The 23350-nt window shown below is 37.6% G+C and overlaps 2 protein-coding genes across 4 annotated transcripts in view; both read left to right on the forward strand.

The window, feature by feature from the left end:
• Window positions 1-5190: 5190 nt before the first annotated feature.
• Window positions 5191-9519, forward strand: LOC122082193 (probable pectinesterase/pectinesterase inhibitor 36). Its single transcript, XM_042649669.1, has 3 exons — window positions 5191-5623; window positions 7676-8011; window positions 8828-9519. The coding sequence occupies exons 1-3, from the start codon at window positions 5191-5193 to the stop codon at window positions 9517-9519; spliced, it is 1461 nt and encodes a 486-aa protein (XP_042505603.1).
• A 1066-nt stretch (window positions 9520-10585) lies between these two features.
• The window catches only part of LOC122080961 (methionine aminopeptidase 1A-like), a 20653-nt gene continuing 7888 nt past the window's right edge, over window positions 10586-23350 (forward strand). The window contains exons 1-8 of one of the 3 annotated variants that reach the window (XM_042647864.1): window positions 10586-10939; window positions 11046-11149; window positions 11929-11979; window positions 12706-12891; window positions 14482-14557; window positions 14805-14852; window positions 14940-14984; window positions 17041-17140. In XM_042647864.1, coding sequence (XP_042503798.1) covers window positions 11076-11149; window positions 11929-11979; window positions 12706-12891; window positions 14482-14557; window positions 14805-14852; window positions 14940-14984; window positions 17041-17140 — 580 coding nt within the window. In that variant the 5' untranslated portion in view covers window positions 10586-10939; window positions 11046-11075. The remainder of the gene's footprint in view (window positions 10940-11045; window positions 11150-11928; window positions 11980-12705; window positions 12892-14481; window positions 14558-14804; window positions 14853-14939; window positions 14985-17040; window positions 17141-23350) is intronic. The other 2 variants (XM_042647863.1, XM_042647862.1) reach the window with 2 other exon arrangements.

Genomic DNA, 23350 nt, shown 5'->3' on the forward strand with positions numbered 1-23350 from the left:
CGAAGGTTGAAACCCTTCTAATTATTGAATTATTATTTTTTTTTTTTTCATAAAAAGAAACTTCAAGTTCCGTTTTGACTTATAAGTTTTATTATCGATGGTGATAATGATAGGATTGTGATGATGATTAGATTAAGATTATTCTAAGAGCATAAGACCTACCACATGGCCTTACGTATTTGGATGATTATTTAATTTTGGACCACTTCATCTATCTATGTTGGACTAGCCGTTATCCCATGGGCCCACCCTTATACTACCATTTTGGTTTTTTTTTTCTTCGTCGTGATTTGTTTGTAGGCATCATTATAAATAGGCAAAATGGAGACACGTATGTGTTCTAGAAGGTTAGAGATTCCTCTCTCTCTCCGCGTACTACTCCAACTGTACTCTCCGGAGCCAAGCTAGATAACGTGGATGGATGTTTGTTGGAAAATGCGAGGAGAGTGGATACTGTGATGTTTTTAATTTAATCCCTTGGATTTATGATACAAGACTGAATTTTTCTACAATCTTTTTTTGGTATCTATCAAGCGAATGGCAATGCACTATTACGAGGCAAAACCCCAATTGTAGATTTCTTCGTCGAAAAGGCCATGAAACATGGGATTTGTTCCTCTATGGTTGTTTTATCATCTCATATGCAAGACAAGTTGGTGGTTGTTGCACAATGTAGATCTATATTTTGCTTCTCCAATGATTTTTTCTTTTTTTTGTTAGTTTGTTGGCATTTCCCTATTGATGGTAATACTAAAGGTGAGGGCTCTAATTAGCATTTTGTGTTTGTGTTTCTAGAAGTTTCTTGTATGTCCATTGTATTTTATCCTATTATAGTAGCAGGGGTTGGTTTGGTTTCGTGCAACACCCAGCAATAAGAAGAGGCAATTGCAATTTGAAAGGAAACATATTTGGTTGTTTTTAAAATTTCTTGCATCATTAGATGAAGAGTGGAGTTGGAAAAGAGAGATGAAAAAGATAACCATTGTTGTTAGGTCAGATGGTGAAATTTTTTATTTTATTGGGGAGACACTTTCTCTTCACCCATGGTGAATTGAAAATCTCTTGCCTATGGGTTTGGGTGTCTTTGGATGGATATCAGGAGCAGTAGTCGGGAAGGCATTATCAACTTTGTATAGTATGGGGTAAAGTAATGTCAATTACCTAAAATAGCTGGATGTACCCTACTGCATTGTGGAGAAAAACTTTTTCTTTTTATTTGTACAAAAAATTTTGTGGTAATGAAATATTTTGGAGCTACTCAATAAATTATGATGTTCCAAATTGTTGCTTATTTTTACGACATGGATTAATCATTCTGTCATCCTGAGCATATATATATATATATATATATATATATGGGGTACTCCTGACAAAATATATTATCCTGAATGTTGAATAGATAAGTTGTGGAGGAAAACATTTTCTTTTTTAATTTGTACAAAAAAACCTTTGTGGTAACCAAATATTTTGGAGCCACTCCATAAATGATGATGTTCCAAAATATTGTTTATTTTTATGACACGGATTAATCATTTTGTCATTATGAATATTGGGTGCATATATATATTATATATATATATATGGGGTACTCCTGACAAAATATATTATCCTGAATGTTGGATAGATAAGTTGTGGAGGAAAACATTTTCTTTTTTAATTTGTACAAAAAAACCTTTGTGGTAACCAAATATTTTGGAGCCACTCCATAAATGATGATGTTCCAAAATATTGTTTATTTTTATGACACGGATTAATCATTTTGTCATTATGAATATTGGGTGCATGGAGTATTCATTTATATATCTTAAAAGAAAAACATGAGGTATTCCTCCAAGGAGGTAGTCGAGTTTGCAAGAGACCTTCGCCTCAGGAAGTGTGTGATTCTGAGTTTGACTCCTCTTACTTCCTTGAGGCCACTTACATGGGGATGTTTAATGTTCTTCACTGCTTTCGATGAAAGTTGAATGGTTCTCATTCAATGCTGGAATGTTCCAGTCCATACGGTTGTGGTGTCAGTATAAACCCATGGGACTAATTAGGCCAAAAGCTTAAATACCCTTCGTTAACCAAAAGAATAAAAATAATATATATATATTTAGAGAGAGAGAGAGAGAGAGAGAGAGAGAGAGAGAGAGAGAGAGAGAGAGAGAAGCAATACATGTCAAATTTAGTGGTATTTGCTGACTTTTCAGTTCACCATTTATTTTCTCATTTTCTTTCCACAAATGGTTACTAATTGATTATTTTTCTTTGTTATTCAAACAAATTGATTTTTTAAAGTAATTTTCAAAATATTATCCCAACACTAGCAATTTACTGACATGAACATGGCCATAAATCCAGAACTAAACTATGATCCTAGCAATCAAAATTTTACTGGGTTACAAACCATGAGCATTGAAATTTCTATAAAAACCTGTCCATTCTAATTTGTAAGTCACCTCATGTTAAAAAAATTTAGATTTGATGAATGATGCCAAATCATGCAAATTTCTAAATCCAAATGTAAGACTATGTAATTATAATCCTAAAATCGGTTCAAGTAATGAACCTAGCTTACGATTAAGAATCATTTAGCATAGCTTTTGTGTTTTTCAGTCAACTCATTATAGATGATAACCAGGCAAGGTATAGCTAGGCATAAAACAAAAAAAAAAAAAAAAAACAAAAACAAAAAACAAAGAACAAAACAACTTTTTATCCTGTTAAAGTCCTCTCATAAGCATCTATCAGCAAATATCCAAAAACTCCTTTCAAAGAAACTAATGCTTAGCAATTCGGAATTTTCATTCGGCGTATCACATCTTTGAATGCTTTCCTTTTTCCCTAATCCCATGAAAATTTGTTCAAATCCAATCTCTATTATGTTTTCACCTTTCTCTTTTTTGCTATTTTTCAACTCTTGGTTTTCAAGTATTTTTTTTTTTTGGAAAAAATATTTCTTATGGGAAAGCGTGACTGTTATGAGTATACAAGGACCATTTCATGGGAGATAGATCAGTCATTTCACTCACCATGTGTCTAGATGTTGAGGTCACACTCTCCCATAAAACCCACTTTCCCTTATTCTTGTTTCAAACCCAGTTACCTTTCCTGTTTTAAAACATCCGTCCATAAACTTTAACATTTCAAGGGATTTCTTTTCAATTCCCTTAAATTTAATTCCATTATGGGAGGCCATACTGAAGGAGTTCTATATGAGCTTTTCCTGGCTGAAATAAGAAAGTGTGTGAACGTTACAACAGATTTGTTGCACCACTATAGGGTTATTTTCTGCTGAGTTTTCATGATCTTTTGTCACTCAATCTGAATATTAGAAATTCGATGTGTCTCTGTTTTCTAAGTTACAAGTATCTTGGAATCAAGAATATCTTTCGGTCTAGCTTCCTCTAAGCCATATGTCAACTTCAACATCAATACTAGTACAGGGATTGAATTCCCAGTCCGAATGTGTAATGTGTACTAGCTAGTAACTGTCTATGTCAATCTCTCTCTTCTCCCATAATAGGTGGCAGATATGTTGTTTCATAGGAAGGAGGAGAAAGATGGTCATAAGAAAGCACGCGCTAACATACGCTATACAACTTGACTGTCTTCTTTCTCCCATTAATATAATACATGCAATTTTAACATTAAACCCTAGAGCCATCAAAATTAAATGTATGAATTCTCTATATTTCATTGGGAGAGGGTGGGGGCGGAAGTGGAGGTGATGGTGGTGGTGGTGGTGGTGGTGGTGGTGGTCGGAGGCATGGTGGAAGTGTGACCATTGGGAGAAGAAGAAGGGCGATGACTTACTTTTAATATGAAATTATTGTTTTGCCCATCAAATTAATCATGTGCTCATTAAAGAGCAAGAAGGAAATCAATTTCAATTTCAAAATTCAACAACTCCTCAACTAGAGGTGTCAATTCTTAAATCGAACCGGTAAAACCGGTCGGATCGAACTAATAACAACACGGACCGAACCGAACCAAAGCCTTATTGGTTTGGTTCGGTTTCGAGTATTGCAACCCCAAAACCAAATCGAACCGCACCGGAAACCAGATGAACCCGAAACCAGACCGAAACCGGCTCAAAACCCAGACCGAGACCGAAACCGAAACACTCCAAAATTCATTAAAAAAAAATCAAAATTTGCATAGTTTTGTATACATTTGTATGGAAAGTCGAATCCAAACTAGACCAAAAACCAAAACCAACCCGGTTACAAATCGATTTAAGAAACCGAAGACAAACCGAAACCAAACCGCATCGAAACCGAAAACAAACCGAAACCGGAATTTCCTTATTGGTTCGGTTTTGGTTTCAACTTTTCCACACCGAAACCGACTCAACCCAGACCGAAACTGAGCCGGACGACCGATTAACACCCCTATCCTCAACTATTTCAGAATTTCTATTTCATTGAAATAATGTGCAAAAATTAAATCAAATAATTTTAAATAGTAATCACCCCATGATATTGAAATAGAAATCATACCAAATCAGGCCTACAACTTCTCACATCACCATTTTTGTGACAACAAGATCGTCCCTTTAAAAAAATTAATCCATTTGTAACTTTTTATCATACTATTTCTTGACCTAGCTTTGACTGCTTTTAAAATTTGGAAATGAAATTGAACATGGCATTATTCATGTTCTAAATATAATTTCTCTAACAATGCCCATAACTTATAATCTTTTAATGAATTTCAATTTAGACCAAACCCAACCGATGAACCGAAACCAAGTTTAATGCAAGGTAAGGAGTAAGAACAGTTCTGGTTCTGATCACTCTTTTTCTACTCTTAAGGGAATACCCAAATAGAGACATTTGAGCTATAAGAACCCAGAGGATAAATACAAAAATGGCCTAACACGTACAAAAAGTCTCGTCATGCCACTTATTGGTGTTGAGTCCAAACACGTAGAGAACTGAGTACACTGATCCATGCAAGTTAAATGAACTCTACGTACCCTGAACCTGGCTTCACGACACTTGGTGGCAGCCATTGTCCAAGTGGTCTATCCCAATCCCTAGCCTCGCTCCAACTCTCTTTGTGCTAGGATTTTAGCTTTAAATGGGCTGAGATCCCTCATTCTCTTGTCTACTATGAGGCAGAGCTTCATTGCTCACTGTTAAAGAGAGAGAGAGAAGAAACATGTCATCCACTTGGGTCACCACCTATTTTCTCCTCTTCGCCATGGCTACGGTCTTGAGCACAGGAGAAGATGGTGGCCGATCGAGCAGTGGCATGGTCGGACGAGACGTGGTTCGCATGGCTTGTGATGGTGTTTTGCTAGCTCGGAGCTGGGCTGCCAAGGCCTCTCAGAGCCTAGAAACCCTACACAAGTTGGACATGGAGGACCACGAGGTGGGGAGTACTAGGGGTGTAGCTTTGAGTGATTGTGTTAGCCTCTACGACGATACTAAGTATCGACTCCAGCGTTTGTTCTCTGAACCCCATGGTTATGAAGATGGACAGGTTTGGCTGAGCGGTGCCCTTACCAATCACAGGACTTGCTTGGATGCCCTTAATGACAGTGGCTCCTCCTTTGTGCCAAAAGCTGTTCACAACCTCACTAATGTGCTTAGTGAAGCTTTGTCTTCCTATGCGTTGCAAGCCCACACTAAGGGTAAGTTGCTCCATGGTCACTCTACCTCAAAGCTAATCAGTAGGTCCAGCCCTTTTTCTTAAAAAATGCCTTAGGCTGTGTTTTGGTAGTCATTCAGTTCCAGAAACGAGGTTTCGTGTTAAAAATTGAATTTTCAGTTTCTATGTTAAAATGTGATTTAAAAAAAAAAAAATGGTGTTTGGTGAACCTATTTTAGGAATGATTAGTCTAGTAGTTTACTATTTTTTTTTATTATTATTATTATTTGGAATGAAACCGAAATAATGGAACAAGGTTTCGTTGTTCCATCATTTTGCATTTCTAGCAATTTTTTTTCCTTTTTCGTATAAAAAAAAAATCGAAAAACACCAAGTTGACACCAAACATTTTATTCCATTTTTTTGTTCCCATATAACGGAAACACATTGAATGACTAGTTTTTGTTCAGTTTTTATATCAAAAGTTATATTTTTTCGATTCGATTTGATTTTGATTTTGTAACTAAAAGTCGTTGAATCGAATCAAATTATCTACCTTCAAATCTAATAAGGAACCAGGTAAAATTCTATTTCTTTTTAAGCTTTGAAGAAAGCTTGATGAATTATAATCCTCATAAATAAGTTTTATTTATTTATTTTTTTATTATTATTATTTTAATGTACAAGTAAAAAGTTGGAACAAACACCTAAAATGGGACTTAAAGCAAATAAAACTTGATACGAAAATGAATAAAAAACCAAAATCGAACCCAAACAAGTCTGCTTTGGTTTTATTTTGTTAATTTGTTTTTATTCTCCGTTCGATATTGATTTTTACATTTTGTATCTTGAACAAAATGGATTGACACCTTAGATTAATTCAAATGTTCCCCCCTCCCTTTTTTAAATAAACTAAGAAACACCTTTTTGGTTGAAATTAAGGCATCATTAGACAACGTTCTGTTTCTGCGTTTTCTTGTTCCCAGAAACAGAGAAACAACATAAAAAGCGTTTGATAAAATTGTTCTGTTTCACCTATTTCTAGAAACATAAATCAAAATTTATGTCTATTTACAATTCTAGGAACGACTTTGACGAAACAAGTCCGCCTTGTTTCTAGAAACAAATTTGAGAAGAAAAAAATGTTGTGGTGCCTGATAAATCTCTCAACTATTTAAATATAAAAAGAGGGAACAAAACCTTCTCTCCCTTTTGGGCATCTGATGATACTATTGGGTTTTTTAGTGGCATTATGTCTGTAAAAAACGTTTCGAGAAACAAGTTTATCAAACACCAAAAAAATTTGTTTTTGTTTCCGAAAACATGAAAAGTCGTCTCTGCTGTTTTTAGACACATAAATAATAGAAACATTATCAAACGGTGCCTAAAGGTTCAAGGACCAACCAAGCTATAAATGTTCAACCATAACCGTAACTTGAAGCCATAGTTTCACTCTATAAGCTTGCAACGAAAAACCATGAAAAGGTCATGAGTCACCTCTATTGTGTTGTCAAAAGTTGGCCGACACTAATAGGCTTGACCTGAACTGATCAATTAAAGCTCAAGATTGGCCCGATTGGCCCGATTGATACTAAATGTGTTGAGCCTAAGCATCGATTGATTAATTATCAGGTGTTCTCAGTGCAAGGTAGTGGTATGATGATCACCCAACTAGGACCAACTGATAATTGACCATTTATAAGCCTAATTAGCCCATTGAAGTCTATTTGACTTGTTTAAGAATCGTTATGGCCCATTTAAGGACAGTTTATAATCCAATTCCTAAATTAATTAGCCTGTTTAAATTCTTATTACCCAAATTACCTTTTGTCCAACTATAGATTTTAATTGATGAACCGAATAAAAACATGTTCATATCTTGGTTTACGAGGCCTGATTGCCTAAACATTCGAAAACAATAAAGGATCAATGGTCCGACCGGTTGACACCCTTACGGCCTTACCTATGATTGTGTCCTTAACGTTGGTGGAATTTGACAATTGTGCCCGGACAGAAATCCTGCTTCTGTTGTAGAACTAGAAACTTTTAAGTGGAAACTCTTGTTCTAATTAATCACTTCTATGGAGTTGACCAGATAAACCCCAACCCAGACTTCAAGTAGATCAGTCGAACAGTAGACTTCTAGTGTCATGGGATGCATCCAAGTCGAGGGCGGATTTCGTGGTGGCCAGAGATGGATCGAGCCATTACCAAACCATCAACCAAGCTGTGGCTGCACTTTCCAAAATAGGTGGAAACAGACCCCAGAGAGTGATCATCTATGTGAAAGCAGGAGTCTACAGAGAGAACGTAGTGATCGAGAGGCACTTGAAGAATGTGATGCTTGTGGGCGATGGCATCGGCAAAACAATCATCACCAGTCACCGGAATGTTCCAGGTGGCACCACCACTTACAGTTCGGCCACTTTTGGTAAGGATGATAGTTTGAAATTTTAAACATCACTTAGAGAAATGAATCAATAGCTGCTTGGTAACAGTTGTCCACAATGAGTTAACTCATGAGGTTGACTCGTTGAGCCAAATTTAAACTTAGGGTTTTCTTTTCCGCCACTATGACTATTGAAGAATAATGCTTCACTATCTACCACATGACAATAGATGGACTAAGTCAATGTGATACAAGATTTTTCTTTTTTTTTTTTTTTAAGGTTATGAAAAAAGGGTGTTCCATGGTAGTGATCATAGCCCCCAGGACAAGCCCCCATACTGCAAGCAGTGCCGATACGAATGGTGATGGGTTGAGGGCATTTTCACCACTAGGTTACCAACCCCATTAGTAATATGATAGAAGACTAACTACAACTTAAATTGAACAGAGGAAGTAACTAAAATTACAAAATATGTCATTTTTTAATTTATGTTTATCTCCATTTGATGGCACTTTGAATCAATTTGAGCAATTTTCCTTGCTTACATTGGATTAAAATTTGGAGTTAAGCTCATATTTCCACGTGAGGACAAGTGGGATATGCCCTCCATTCCAGCACCGACACACCTCTGACTTGTGTAACAGCTCTGTGAAGGAGTGTGGGGATGTGACCCCACCATTTCCCACATGGGATCTTGATCCAGATTCTAAACTTAATTCATTGAGATGTATGTGGGTCCTCTATCAAATGGACTATATATCCCATGTTTTGCCAAGTTGTCAATAGCACTTCACTAGGCATAGTGACCCTAAAAGAACCCTTGATCTTATTTAAAAGTTTTGGTTTATCTGTCACAGGTGTTTCTGGAGATGGCTTCTGGGCAAGGGACTTAACATTTGAGAACACAGCAGGACCTGAGAAACATCAAGCAGTGGCTGCAAGGGTGTCGTCCGACCACTCCATCTTCTATCGTTGCAGCTTCATAGCTTACCAAGACACTCTCTTCGTACATTCCCTAAGGCAGTTCTACCGTGATTGCCTTATCTACGGCACAGTAGACTTCATCTTTGGCAACGCTGCTGCAATCTTACAACACTGTGAGATCTTCGTGAGAAGACCCATGTCCCATCAATCAAACATGATCACTGCCCAAGGGAGGGAAGACCCAAATGAAAGCACAGGGATATCAATACACCTATCAAGTGTGGCACCTACTTCTGATCTCATAGCAGTAAAAGGGTCGTTCAGAAGCTACCTAGGTAGGCCATGGAAGAGATACTCCAGGACTGTATTTCTTAAGACGAACATTGATGGAGTGATCGATCCTAAGGGGTGGGAAGAGTGGAGAGGCAATTTTGCCCTTGATACACTTTACTATGGTGAGTACATGAATTTAGGCGTCGGAGCTTCTACCAGTAACAGAGTGAATTGGCCTGGTTTTCATGTCTTAAATCAACCCAGTGAGGCATACCCTTTCACAGTTAGTAGGTTCATACAGGGAGAATCATGGATACCAATGAGTGGTGTACCCTTTATACCTGGTGTCTAACTAGTTTGTAGTGGCCTCAATAGGTATGTGAAGAGTGTGGTTCCTCTCCCCTGCATGTAACCACCCCACCTCATCTCCCATCAATGTACCATCCATGGGTGTGGGGACCCCTACAGTTAGCCTCTCTACCCCATCTCACACTTTTCATGGGTTGTGGTTCCCTGACTTTCCTCATCTCCTAACGGTGAAATTGTAAACTAATCCCTATATATGTAACTTTCTCCTAATAAATGTTCTCTATGACTGGTCCAGAGGAGTCCCCTTTGTTATCCCCCCTCTGCACTTTTTTTTTCTTCCTATTTATCTCTTCTCTTCCATGGTTAACAAATTTGAAAAATAGAAAGAGGAAAGTTTGAAAGGGTAAACACTTCCTTTACAACAGTATCCCCATTCCGTTCCATGTCCCTATTTGGTCATTGTTTTGTAATTTTACATGAGTAATATTCATTTTTTTTTTTTTTTTTTTGTCAAAAGAGGTTTAATTATCGGTTGCCCAAGCTTGGAGTCTTGGAGAGGTTTTTTTCTCATAAAACGAAGTCAAACTTACCTTTTGTAATTCTATTTTAGAAGAGAGAGCACTACTTGGTCGAGCATCGAGGCAATGGAATTGTGTTTTGAAGCATCCAACAAAGGGGGGATAGAGTGATCATTATCCCAATTCGTCTAAGAATAGAGCATTTTTTGTTTAACCTATCTTTCTTTCATACAAAGGCTAGCAATATTTTGGTCAATTTGGTCGAAACAATTTTTTACAAGAGAATGCTCCGGAAAACTATGATTTTAGATGCTAATGTTCTATATACAAATATTTTGGATGTCTAATTTATATTTTTTTCTTCAATACATAAACAAAGAAAAGTGATAGTGATCATTTTGTTGCCCACATATTTGTGTCCAAGAGTACATGATCAAGTAGTATTCTTTTTTTCTTACTCTACCAAGCCGTATGGCCATTGCACCAGAACGATATTAAATAAAGAGGTGGATCCCCTGTATCTTGGAGTAGGGTTGCGCAACCAATTAGCTATCTTTTTTTTAAAAAAATGTTTATTGAAATCTCCTACGCCAAAGTTTGACTCTGGAGTCTGGAGAGACTCGGAGAGAAGTGTGAGAAGTTTGTTATCATTTCCCCATATTAAAATAGAGCGAAAAATGTTGTGTTTTTCGTCGATTTTCTACTGATACCACCTACATAAACTTTGAACAGCAGAGAAAGTAAGCCTTCCTTTATTCCTTCGGTCTAGGACTTACTAGGCAAACCCTAACTTTGTCATCTCGGAAGCGAATCTCTTCAAACGGCAGGTGTTTGAAGTAAGATTTCAATCACTTTCATTCAGTATATGAAACGAAGATTGTGTACTTTTGTTCTTTCATTCTACTTTACCAGTTCAGGTTTCAGTATCCATCATCGCTTACATAGGTGAAGAAAAGGAAATTTAAAATTACTTAGAACACATTTAATCTCATCTGTTATCTGGTAGAGTGCTTAGTCCGCTAACCTTTTCTTATAATTGTTGATGTAACAGTTCTGTATTGTATATAGGAAACTTGGTTCAATGGAGGGAGCTTCGAATTCACAAGCTTGTTCAACGTTATCTTGTGTGCGGTGTAGCAAGCCCGCAAATCTTCAGTATGTATTTATATGCCTCTTGAGAGTGTTTCTGGCTTCTTGTCATTATGTGGATGGAAATGGAATCGTTATGAACACTGAAAGAGACGAAAAGGGGGCGGGGGACAATGGCAATTTGTGGGTTTTGAATGAATGGGCATTTTGCGATTTGGCAATCAATCTTTTTTAGGCTCAAGTTACCTGGTTTTATTTGTTTCTGTATTTTAGAATGATTATTTAGTGTTTGCTTGCGTGCTTTATCTGCTAATGCGCCCTTTGTCTTGCTTTCTTCCTTACAATTGCCATTTTTGTGGAATGCTGTTCTTTTAAGTTGGCAAAGTTCTGTGTTATGTATTTTGCCGGCTTCCCAGCTGGACCCATCAACCACAGCCTTGCCTATAACACTCCTCCCTCCAAAGGGGGAAAGAGAACATCAAATTTATAGGAGATGGACCACAAGTATAATCAGATAGGCCAGCAGAATCTTGCCTCATGGTACCATTTGGTTTTGACTAATGAAGGCGTACCTCTTGCTCTTGTAGCATTTGTTGGTATGAGCTATGAAAACAACCTAAATTGGCCGCTACTGATTTCAGCAAGTTTGTTTTTTATGTTTGCAAAATCTTATAAAACAGGTTTTTGAAATCTTATAGATGAGTTTCCATGTAGAAATGTCTAACGAAAAGCATTCTTTGTGTTTTCCACCTTCTTTTTTTTTTCCTTTGCTTCTTCTGAAAATGGTTGATTCGTTATATTTTTAATTTTAGCTTGCAACTTTTGTAACTCTCTTATGTATGCAGATGCCCTAAGTGTGTGGAATTGAAGCTTCCTCGTGAAGATTCTGCATTCTGGTTTGTAAACATTTCATGGTTTTCCTAATTGTACTCTGTATTTTAATATATGAATTATACAAAAGTCATGGAATCTATGAGTAAACAGCGAGGTTTGATATGCTAATTGTGGAAAACATGCATATCTAAATCCGCACCACTAAGCAATGTTTTTAGTAAGATGCAAATGAAGGCCCTTTTGAAGTGCATGAAAGAAAGTTTCATTTTCCAATCTAGATTTAATTGTGTAAGAGTGTAGTGACTGGAGTTGAACTTTCTCTTGAAGGGAATGGAAGGGAGTTTCAATTTCCACTTGTAGCTTGGAGTACAATCTGGTTGCCTCAGAAATTCTGTGGGTTGGGGATCGCACTCGTTCAAATCATGAACAAGGCTTTGCTAAAGAAGTTGCAATGAAGGTTTAGTGGAAAAATTCAGCTTTGGAACGTCAAATTTCCATATAATTAGAAAAAAGGTGGTGGAGTATTGGAAGGAGTTTTAAAGATGTCTTCAAAGTTTATATTAGGAAGAATTTTAAGTATCAATGACCACAAGTTACGAAGATTTTTCCATTTTGGGCAGCTTCCCTTAGTAGCAGCCTTTCCTGCTGTTTTGTTATTTACCTTTACTCCATTACCTTGAGTAGTCTCTGGTTTAAGAAAGATTGGATTCTGATTTTGAAGTTTTTTGAGTGATTTTTCAATGTATCCTTTTGAGTTTTCCTTAATACTGACTTAGTGCAGTTGGCAGCACTCAGGATTGTTTCAAGGTATCATGGAGTTCTCATAAGTCGCTGCACTTGAAAGCCAAGTTGTCCACCGTTAGTGCAGTCACTCCAGAGGAACAAAGTTCAACCCTGCCTAACGAAGGTTGGCTATATTGCTTAAAGAAAGGCCAGGCTCGTGCTGCAAAACTACCTCATTTTGATTGGACAGGGTATTTCTGAAGGATTCCTCTTTGCCTTATTGTACTGATTTCTGATTGTCGTAATGGTTGTCCCTGTAGCTTGCTTGAGTTGGATGATGTACAATTTTCCAATTTGTGCTTTTGTCAGTTTCTTTGTTTGATATAATGAAATGTGTTTCTATAAGATTCTGCTACATTGTTTGTTTTTGAAATTTAATACATTCCTTTCTGTATTGTGGTGCAAGGTTTTACTTACAGACTTCTGGTGATGTACTGATGTATCACTATACATCACTATTGAACTTTTTTTATTTATTGGGTATGTCATGATTGTACTAGTGTCTAGCATGGATTTGGATTGTACTGGGAACATAACTTAGACAGCCTCTGGATGGAAATCTGGACCACCCAGTATCTGAAACCTCTTTTTTCGTGTTTTTTCCTTTGTTATTGTAGCTAAGTCTCTTCAGAATTTATTAATTTCTTGTTATCTAACATGGGTCTGGATTTTACTGGGAACTTAACTTACTCTCTGGAAATCTGGACTACCCAGTATCTGAAAATTTTGTCGTGCTTTTTTCCTTTTGGTGATATCCTAGCTAAGTCTCCAGAATTTATAATTTATTAGTTCCATGAAGTGTTGTATTGATATTGAGTGGATGTAATGATGTACTAGTCTGGAAAATGGAATTCCATCATATTACATTTTGCTCTTTATGATTGCTAAGTAATATGAAATATTTCAAGAAGAAAAGATAAATAGCGTAATAGAAAATAGTAGGTTTATGATATCATAGTAGTTGACAAGTGACAAAGAACTTCTCCACAAAAATTTAGGTGAGGGTGTGGGAAAAAAACCTTTCTACGCCCTTGAGCAACTTATGCTAGGAGCTCTTCCTCCCCTCCCCTCCCTTCCCCTAGCCCCAAAGGGTCCTATCCTCTATACCTTAATGGAGCACCCCATTTAACCACTTTACAGTATGAATCTCAATTCCAACATGTACTTCTGAACTTCTGTTATTAATTTGACAAGGAATTGGCAATGGCACATGCAAATCTTGGCCAGATTTCCAATTAAAATAGAAATAATATTTTCCTGGGGCCTTTGTCAATTGTTGCCTGCTTCAAGATTTAACATGAACCAACCGTGGACCTTTGGAGGTTAATGAATGCTAAAGGTGTAATCCCACTGAATCAGGTGTGCCATCTGTTAGAATCCTAGAAAAAACCACCCTCTCACCTTTATTGGTTGGCAGTAGACTTTCGCAATATACTATAGTGTAGTGCTGTGCGAACATCCAACTTGGTCCTTGCAGAATTGCAAAAGCTTGTTCTCTCTATATGCCCATATGAGTGCGGAGTGCCAAAGATATTAGTCCTCAAAATGTTCTCTTCATCAAAACAATGAGTAATCAATAAATTAGGCTTTTTTAGCGAGTTATGAAATGCATGGCTTCTTTCTATCTCAGCCTTTGGCTCTCCTCTTCTTTTTAACCTTTTTTCCCATTGTAAGGAGAACTATTTTCCATCATTTCATTCATTATTGGTGCTTTTAAGTTTTATCTATGTCTTAATATTTTCTTCCTTGATGACAATTTGAGACCAAAATTTTCATTTCAGGACTCTAAGACCATATCCTATATCGAAACAGCATCCTGTACCGGCTCATATTGACAAACCAGACTGGGCAATTGATGTGAGTAATATTTATTCAATTCTAAATTGTTGGCTCTTGTTTGTGATTTTGTGAGAGATTATAACAAAACACAAAATTTTGGCATTGTGGAAATATTGCCTGGGGAAAAGGGAATATATCACTGAAGATATCTGATTTTGTCTCACATATTCCTATTATGCTTGGTATTTATTCCTGAGCATGGATTTGTTGTGTTTATTACTTTATTATATTATTTTAGCTATAATTTTTTTTTATTAATTGGCAGGGAGTTCCAAAAATTGAGCCCAATAGTGATCTGCAGCATGTTGTGGAGGTAAGCTTGATAATGCTCAGGTCATTTGTGTTCAACGTTGCATGGGATATAAATGGTTGTTTTATTTTGGCATGATTTTCTTTGAAGATCAAAACGCCGGAGCAGATTGAGAGAATGAGGGAAACATGCCGAGTAAGTTCATAGTGTATAACACTTTTTCTGTATAGATCAAATCTCTGTACTGTGACTGTCATGAAAAGGTGTAAACTTTGTATGGTTTTTATAGAACATAGTTAAAAAAGTATGTCTCCTTTATTTGAAGTGCAGAGTTATCTACTTATATAATGTTTGACAACATTATCTATGGAGTTGTTACACTTGATACCCAACAGTGCTATTTCACAATAGGGTCTAGTATTGAAGTTCGTCGAAACATCCTCTCGACATTCTCAAGGTAAGGCTGCGTAGTTCTCAGCCCCCTGGATTTCGCACATCCGGGGGCCTCGTTCACCGGGTACGCCTTTTTTTTCTTCTTTTGTTGAAGTTCCTGCACAACAGTGCCTGCCCTCTACATCGACATATGTATACTAGAGAGCTATGTTAAATCGTATTGGTATGGGGACTGGTACCAATATCTGTCAAGGCAACTGTCCATCTTTCTGCCAAAACTTAGGATACGAGGATTTGTGTCCAAAAATGGGTATGGATGTGGGGCTCTGCTGAAATCTGTCAAAATAATAGAGGTAATGGAATCCAGGATTCGGAGACCCTGGCTCGGATCACTTTTGGGTCCACCCAAGTGTTAAAAAACTCAAACAATGAGGCTGATGGTAGTTCTGTCATGGTACAATGTTCGAAGAAATTTCGCCAAACCAACAGAAATATTTTGGTTTCACAAGCTGTTGAAATGAAATAGCCTGTGATACTGAAGAATTGCAATGTTTAGACCAAAATTTTACAGTTTCGGCGAGATTTCAACCGTGTTTCAGATTACGATATGGTTTTCAGTCAAAACCTTTTGTATAAAATGCATGGATTTGATCAAATTTTTTTAACTTTGATGAAATTTTGACCATGTTTGAAGTTTCGGTATCATTGCACTAGTTTCGACTCCAAAGAGGAAAATTGCCTAGAAAACCGCAGTTTTTATGATTTTTCACTAAATCACTCCCATATCTTTGTAATGAACCATGAATAATATTTGATAAATATGAAATGGTTTCTACTTTTATTTATTTTTTTCATTCCTAAAGCATATTTTAGTTGATTTAATTGAATTATATGTGTTCTAGTGCCAAATTTTGTGTATACATCATCATATGGTTGTCATGACGTGTGGGTGACCCTGCAAACTGTCGATCACGATATAAACAGAATTCCAGCGGTAAAAGGGGATATGGTGGCATTCGTCACCAAGGTTCTTCTTATTGTTAAGTCATTGTTGCCATTATGTGTAGTACCATTTCATCTGTTGGAATTTTCCTTGTGTATTCTTTCTTTGAATAGTATTTCTACGGTGTGGTCATTTTGGTTGGTGCTCAGACTTTATGTTGGGGTTTTAGTGTTTTCTTGACAATTTGATCCTTATAAAACATAAAAACGCTATTTGATGTTTAAACCTAAATGTGGCATGTCACCATCTATTGAGAAGGTAAGTGATAAGTTTCAACCAAAGTGCTTTCTTCATTTTGGCAATTAAGGCTTTGAATAATGGTAGAAAATTCAAATTTGACGATTTTGGTTTAGTGGATGAAAGACATGGATAAATGCTCCATTCGTGGATGGCTATATGGCATACATGAATCCCAAATTTGATGCATGGCTAACCTATTGTATATGCATCCCATCTAGTCATCTCTCTCTCCCCCTCTGGTGGCTTCGGGGGGGAAGGGGAGGGTATAGGTGAAAAATGGGGGCCTCTTTTGTATAATCTATGAATTGCATCTAGTAGATTTTTTGCGAAAAGCAAATTATCTTTTTCATTGAATTGATTATGCTTCACCAATACTGCTGTTTAACTAAGATGCATCCTCATAGAATAACCTCCATAATAATACAGCCTATAATTTTTCATATGCAAATATGTTTTATCCAAATAAAATGATATTTTGTTTGAAAGGGATTGTTTTAGTTCTTCCATGATTAGAAACTGATCTATTGACATTAAATTATTTATTTATTTGAATTTTGGATTTTTTTCTTCAAGTTAGATTTGGAAGTTCTATATACTGTCAATTATTATTTTCAGATTGCAAGGGAGGTTTTGGATGCAGCTGCTCGTGTAATTCGACCTGGCGTGACAACTGACAAAATTGATGAAGTGGTCCATGAGGCAACGATTACTGCGGGTTAGTTGTCTAGCATTATTTGGATGAATATGTTTTGACTCATCCATATTTGATTTTATAGGACTACCGCTTAAGGTGCTGATATAGCAGGCATACATTTTGCTGAATGGATTACAAAAAATATAAATAAATAAATAAATAAAAAATGTAATATTTTGCATCAGTTTGTGTTCTTTTGCATTTGGTTTGTATAATTTCTTGGAGGATGAAATAGGCAAACAATTTGGCTGTTGAGTTATCTAAAGTGGGCCCAGTTTGATCAATTTTGTACCTGCAGCCGTAACAAATCATTTAGTTTATTTGGGGTCCAGGCCTTGTGTCCAGACTCCAGTTCCTTATGCTGTTGTAGCTTTTATTATGTTGTACACTATGGTTGTTTAGGATTTCCTTCTGCTTAATAAAATCATTATTAAGAAAGAAAAAAGGGGGGAAAGTTCCCGTCTCTAAAAGGTGCAGTGGAGAAGGGTGTGCTTGTAAGCGATACAATAAGGAAATTTTTTTAATCTAAAGTTGACTACAATAATTTAAACGTGTTTTAGTAGTCAGACTTGGGATTCTGATGCAGTTGCGTTAGCATGGCTGGACCAGAACGACCCACTTTGGAGACCAAAGCCAAGATGCAACTGGCCTAACCCAACTTTTTGGTCCAAAGGCGGCTGGTAGAGACTTGGAGAGATATATTGGGATAATATGTGCTCTTTTATTTTGGTAGATTACTTAGGATATTATATTGTGTTTCCAGTTTGAGTTTCCTAGTTCTATTTTGAGATGACTTTTTCTTATTTATGCATATGTAATCTACAATGAAGTAGATCAGATAGAGAATGGAACGATATTTAACTTTTGTGTGTGACCTGCGTGTGTGCTGGTGTTCCTCTTCTTCCCTAGTTTCCATCCCTTCTACCAATCCTTCTTCCTTTTATCAGGTCTGAACTCTCCCTTACTCCCTTTATTATTCCTGTATTTCTCCCCTTAATATTTCTGTTATTCAAAGCCTTTATTACCAGGTTGTATTTCTGGTGATTTAGCAGCCCTTCACTGTTGAGGTTCTCTCACCCATGCTCACTCATGTGGCCTTAAACTTGGAGGTTTAGATCTGTGCCGCTGGGCGAACTTACCTGACAGTCACATCAAGAATCACTGCTGGAACCTAGAATTATGAGTCTTATGACTGAAACTCCACCTGGTTCCCCCCCCCCCCCCTTTTTTTTTTCCACTGGAATGACTTTCAGAGATTTAATTTACTCAGTTTCTGATCGTTGGTACTACTAGAGCTTGCATTCAGTAGGTTTTTGGGGGAGAATCCTTCGCCTGAAATCTCACTTGGAATGGATATGTGGTTGAGAGATATTTCACATGAATTGACTCTGCCCTATCGTGTATTATTGTATGGTTGAGGAAGATGATGGAACTACTGGTTAACAAATAAGCCCCTTCTTTGTTCATATTTTCATAGTAGTCCCCCATTTTTCTTAGTCATCTCTGTCTGCTCCTCTCTCTGCCTAAGTTCCAGATTCAGCATTCTCTTTTAAACCTAATACCCATTCTGTCCTTGGTTCTGTTATATTACCCAAAGGGTGTCCAACACTTCCACTAAATTACAGTTTTGCCTCTAAACTCTTGATTTCAGCTATCTAGTATTCTTATGGACCCACAGGGTTTTGTGACCCGGGGTTGCACCAGATTCCAAGAAAGTTTCATATATTCAAGGAGTTGAATTGCTGGAAGAACATGAATTTTGATGTGGTTTTCTGGCTCAGATAACTTTTAGCATGGGACATGAGTACATGACACACGAAATTGATTGGGAGGAAGAACAGAAGCACTATGTGATGTAGCAGCGCTCCGATGGATCGACCCAAACCCACTCCAGAACCCGGACCAAGAACCAGATCCAATTTGGGTTCCAAGTTACTGATTTGGGTTCAAGATTATTAGAATATTCTAGGATTTTATTTTATTTGAGAATTATAATTGTAATCTTTTATTTTGGGGTAGTTTCTAGATAGGAAAGATAGTTTCCTATTTGAGTCCTTATTTACTTTTAATCCTGTTAGTCTAGATTTTAGTATATTTTAATTTTATTTTATTCTTTGACTTTAATTAGGAAGTTTTTAATTTTAGTTATTATAAATTAAGCATGTAACCCAAATCAGAAAATGGAATGAAGAATGAATTGAGTTGTGAAACCCCCCTGCGAAGCTGTCTTCTCTTCCCCCCCTGCGTGGCCGTCTTCTCTGTGCAATCACCCTCCCTGAACTTTCTTCTTCCCTGCGGTCTCTCTCTATCTCTCTTTTCTCTCTCTTCTTCTTTCTTCTTCCCCTCTCCCATCGATCTACTACTGCTATTTCTCTTCCCTATTTTTTTCTACTGTTACCAATCCTCTGTTCCTGGGCAACAACTGTTGCCCTAATCAAGTGGGTTAATCTACCTCTCCCTCGATTTGTTTGGGCTGAGATTTTGCGCGAAGGAAGCCCTCTCCTAGGCAATCAAAACCCCTTCACATAAGTTCTTAATACTACTACGTGGAAAACCTTGACTTGCAACTAAGCTGTTCTAAGACTTCTGCTAGGCCTTGCTTCAGTGGTCTTGTTCACTTTTCTAGGTTGCTACTACTAGTGATCCTTGTGTGGGTTTCAGAGTACAAGGGGTTGGGAGTTCAAATCTGAAAATCCCGAGAAGTTGGGCTAATGGGTTCATTTGCTGGATCGAACTGAGAAGTTATTGGTTTTCCGCCACTAGAGAATCTCAAGAAAGAAGAAGACCTTAAACCTCTTTTCCCATCTTAGTCATTATCCTCTCTTTATTGCTTTTGCCCTTTTGTGTTAAAGTCATATTAGTATATTTCCAGGTTACCCTTCCCTTCTCCTTATATTCTTCTCTATTTTATACTTTTAAGTCCCACTCCCATATTACCCTCTCAACTCATACGTTACATAAGCCTTTTGTCTTTTGTGACAATCTTTTTTTTCATTCCATATCAATACCCCCCCTTTAACCTCTTATTTACACCCTGCCATGAAGTGAATGCTATTCCTAGTTTATCCCTAGCCAATAAATAATAATCCTTTTCATATCCTATTGCTTCTTTATTTGCTAATAGCTCCTTGAGAATTCTAGATATATATTACAAAACTGCCATTGGTTATTAGAGTTGTCCTATTTATTTAAGTGGGCCCACATCCACCTGGGTTGGAACTCTTGGGGTCCACTAGCCCTGCATTATTTGGTATTAGAGCGAATTTCCTGTCAACTTGTTTACTCCAATGGTTACTTACACAACCCCCCTCATTTGAACTGTGAACTCAGTTACTTCGACAGAATGAAGAGACATTGAAGGTGGTTAGAGCTTTCTAAGAAGAGTTGGTTACTAGTAGGATAGAAAGGGAAGGACAAGATGTTACCCTCCAGCACGTTAACACAAGACTTGATGCCTTAGAGTCACATATTAGGAACCCCGGCGGACGGCAATGTCACGTTACTCATGACATTGTGACCACACCTCGAGAACCGTGCCCCCATCTAGAGACCATCACATCAAGCTTTGCTGTCGATGTTGAAGATGATCTGGACGATCCGATGAAGGATGTCTCTGAAGAACTGATCGATGGCCCGATCTCATTTGTGAAGCCCCACCATCCGATTCCGATCAAAGTCATATCATTTGTTGACGACCATCAGAAGATCGTGACTGTTGATCGCGAGGTCCGTTGGATCTTTACTCCATTGGAACCATTGATCGAGGATGCTGATCGAGTGGTGTTGATTCTCTCCTATAAAACGCGTGGACGAGTTTTTCTAAACTCAGAGGCATCCTTCATCGGATCGTCCAGTTCATCTTCAACATCGACAGCAAAGCTTGATGTGATAGTCTCTAGATGGGGGCACGGTTCTCGAGGTATCGTCACAATGTCATGAGTAACGTGACCTTGCTGTCTGATGGGGTTTTGAATACGTGACTCTAGGGTATCAAGTCTTGTGTTAATGTCCTAGAGGGTAACAACTTGTGCTTCCCTTTCTATCCTACTAGCAACCAACTTTTCTTGGAAAACTCTAACCACCTTCAATGTCTCTTCATTCTGTCGAAATAACCGAGTCTACAGTTCAGATGAGAGGGTGATGTAAGCAACCATTGGAGTAAACAAGTTGACAGGAAATTCGCTATGATACCAAATTATGTGGGGCCGGTGGGCCCCAAGAGTTCCAACCCAGGTGGATGTGGGCCCACTTAAATAAATAGGACAAATCTAATAACCAATGGCAGTTTTGTAATATATATCCAGAATTCTCAAGGAGCTATTAGCAAATAAAGAAGCAATAGGATATGAAAGGGATTATTATTTATTGGCTAGGGACAAACTAAGAATAGCATTCACTTGATGGTAGGGTGTAAATAAGAGATTAAAGGAGGGGTATTAATATGGAATGAAACAAAAGATTGTCACAAAAGACAAAAGGCTTATGTAACGTATGAGTTGAGAGGGGTAATATGGGAGTGGGACTTAAAATATAGGATAGAGGAGAATATAAGGAGAAGGGAAGGGTAACCTGGGAATATACTAATATGACTTTAACACAAAAGGACAAAAGCAATAAAGAGAGGATAATGACTAAGAGGGGAAAAGAGGTTTGAGGTCTTCTTCTTCCTTGAGATTCTCTAGTGGCGGAAAACCAGGATCTTCTCAGTTCGATCCAACAAATGAACCCATTAGCCCAACTTCTCGGGATTTTCAGATTTGAACTCCCAAACCCTTGTACTCTGAAGCCCACACAAGGATCACTAGTAGTAGCGACCCAGAAAAGTGAGTAAGACCACTGAAGCAAGGCCTGGCGGAAGTCTTAGAACAGCTTAGTTGCAGGTCAAGGTTTTCCACGTTTGGTGCAGTATTAAGAACTTGTATGAAGTGGTTTTGATCGCCTAGGAGAGGGCTTCCTTCGCTCAAAATCTCAGCCCAAACAGATCGAGGTAGAGGCAGATTAACCCACTTGATTAGGGGAGCAGTTGTCGCCCCAGGAACAGAGGACTGGTAACAGAAAATAGCAGTAGTAGATCGATGGGAGAGGGAAAGAAGAAAAGAGAGATAGAGAGAGACCGTAAGGAACAAGAAAGTTTAGGGAGGGTGATCGTATAGAGAAGAAGGGGGGAGAGAAGACAGCCACGTAGGGGGGGTTTCACAACTCAATTCATTCTTCATTCCCTTGTCTGATTTGGGTTACATGCTTTATTTATAATAACTAAAATTAAAAACTTCCTAATTAAAGTCAAAGAATAAAATAAAATTAAAATCTAGACTAACAGGATTAGAAGCAAATGAAGACTTAAATAGGAAACTATCTTTCCTATCTAGAAACTACCCCAAAATAAAAGACTACAATTATTTCAAATAAATAAAATCCTAGAATATTCTAATAATCTTGAACTCAAATCAGTAACTTGGAACCCAAATTGGATCTTGGTCTTGGCCTGGGTTTGGGTCGATCCATCGAAGCGCTGCTACATCACTATGACATGTATTTACCATATACTTAGAAGGAAGGGGTAGAAATCTCTCATGTGGCAAGCATAACTTCCGACTGAATCTGTTGGAGAGGTAGACTGAGGTTTGTGCTGAATTTCTGTTCTTTGTCATACTAATGTTTTGTGGGACCTGGAAAGGATAGGGATTAAGAAGGCTTCACAGTCTACAGATAAAAAATTTGAGCCTTAAAAGGCTCCCAAGACCCAGAATTGTGGAGACAATCAGACATTTGCATGGATGAACTTATCAGGGTGTTGACACATTTTCGGACTTGCTAGCGACTTTGAGTTTTGCCTAAATGAGGAATCAGGATCATGGACACATTCTATGGAAACTAATCCCGTTTTTCTATTGAGGTTGATGGAAGGTTAGAAACAGGAGAATATATGAAGGGGACTTGGCAGAATATGTGTAAATATTAGATTTTACAAGACTGGTACATGCCTCTGAGCAGATTGAGGATTTCAAAAAGAAGGCACTAGCCTAGATGTCAGAACTCAAAAGGGAGGTCCTTGCTAGGTCTGGTGGAATATTATGTCCTAACTCAACTTATGATAGCAAATGCTTGCCAGGTGCCTCACACACCCCTTAACCCGAAATGAAATGGCTGAGGAGAGGACAGGTTCCTTTTTTAGGGTACTCCCGGAAACAGATCTAGTGGAGACGGGGTGGGGCCTGTAGCTCAGAGGAT

The sequence above is a fragment of the Macadamia integrifolia genome, chromosome 6 (assembly GCF_013358625.1).
Source record: "Macadamia integrifolia cultivar HAES 741 chromosome 6, SCU_Mint_v3, whole genome shotgun sequence".
NCBI classification, from domain to species: domain Eukaryota; kingdom Viridiplantae; phylum Streptophyta; class Magnoliopsida; order Proteales; family Proteaceae; genus Macadamia; species Macadamia integrifolia.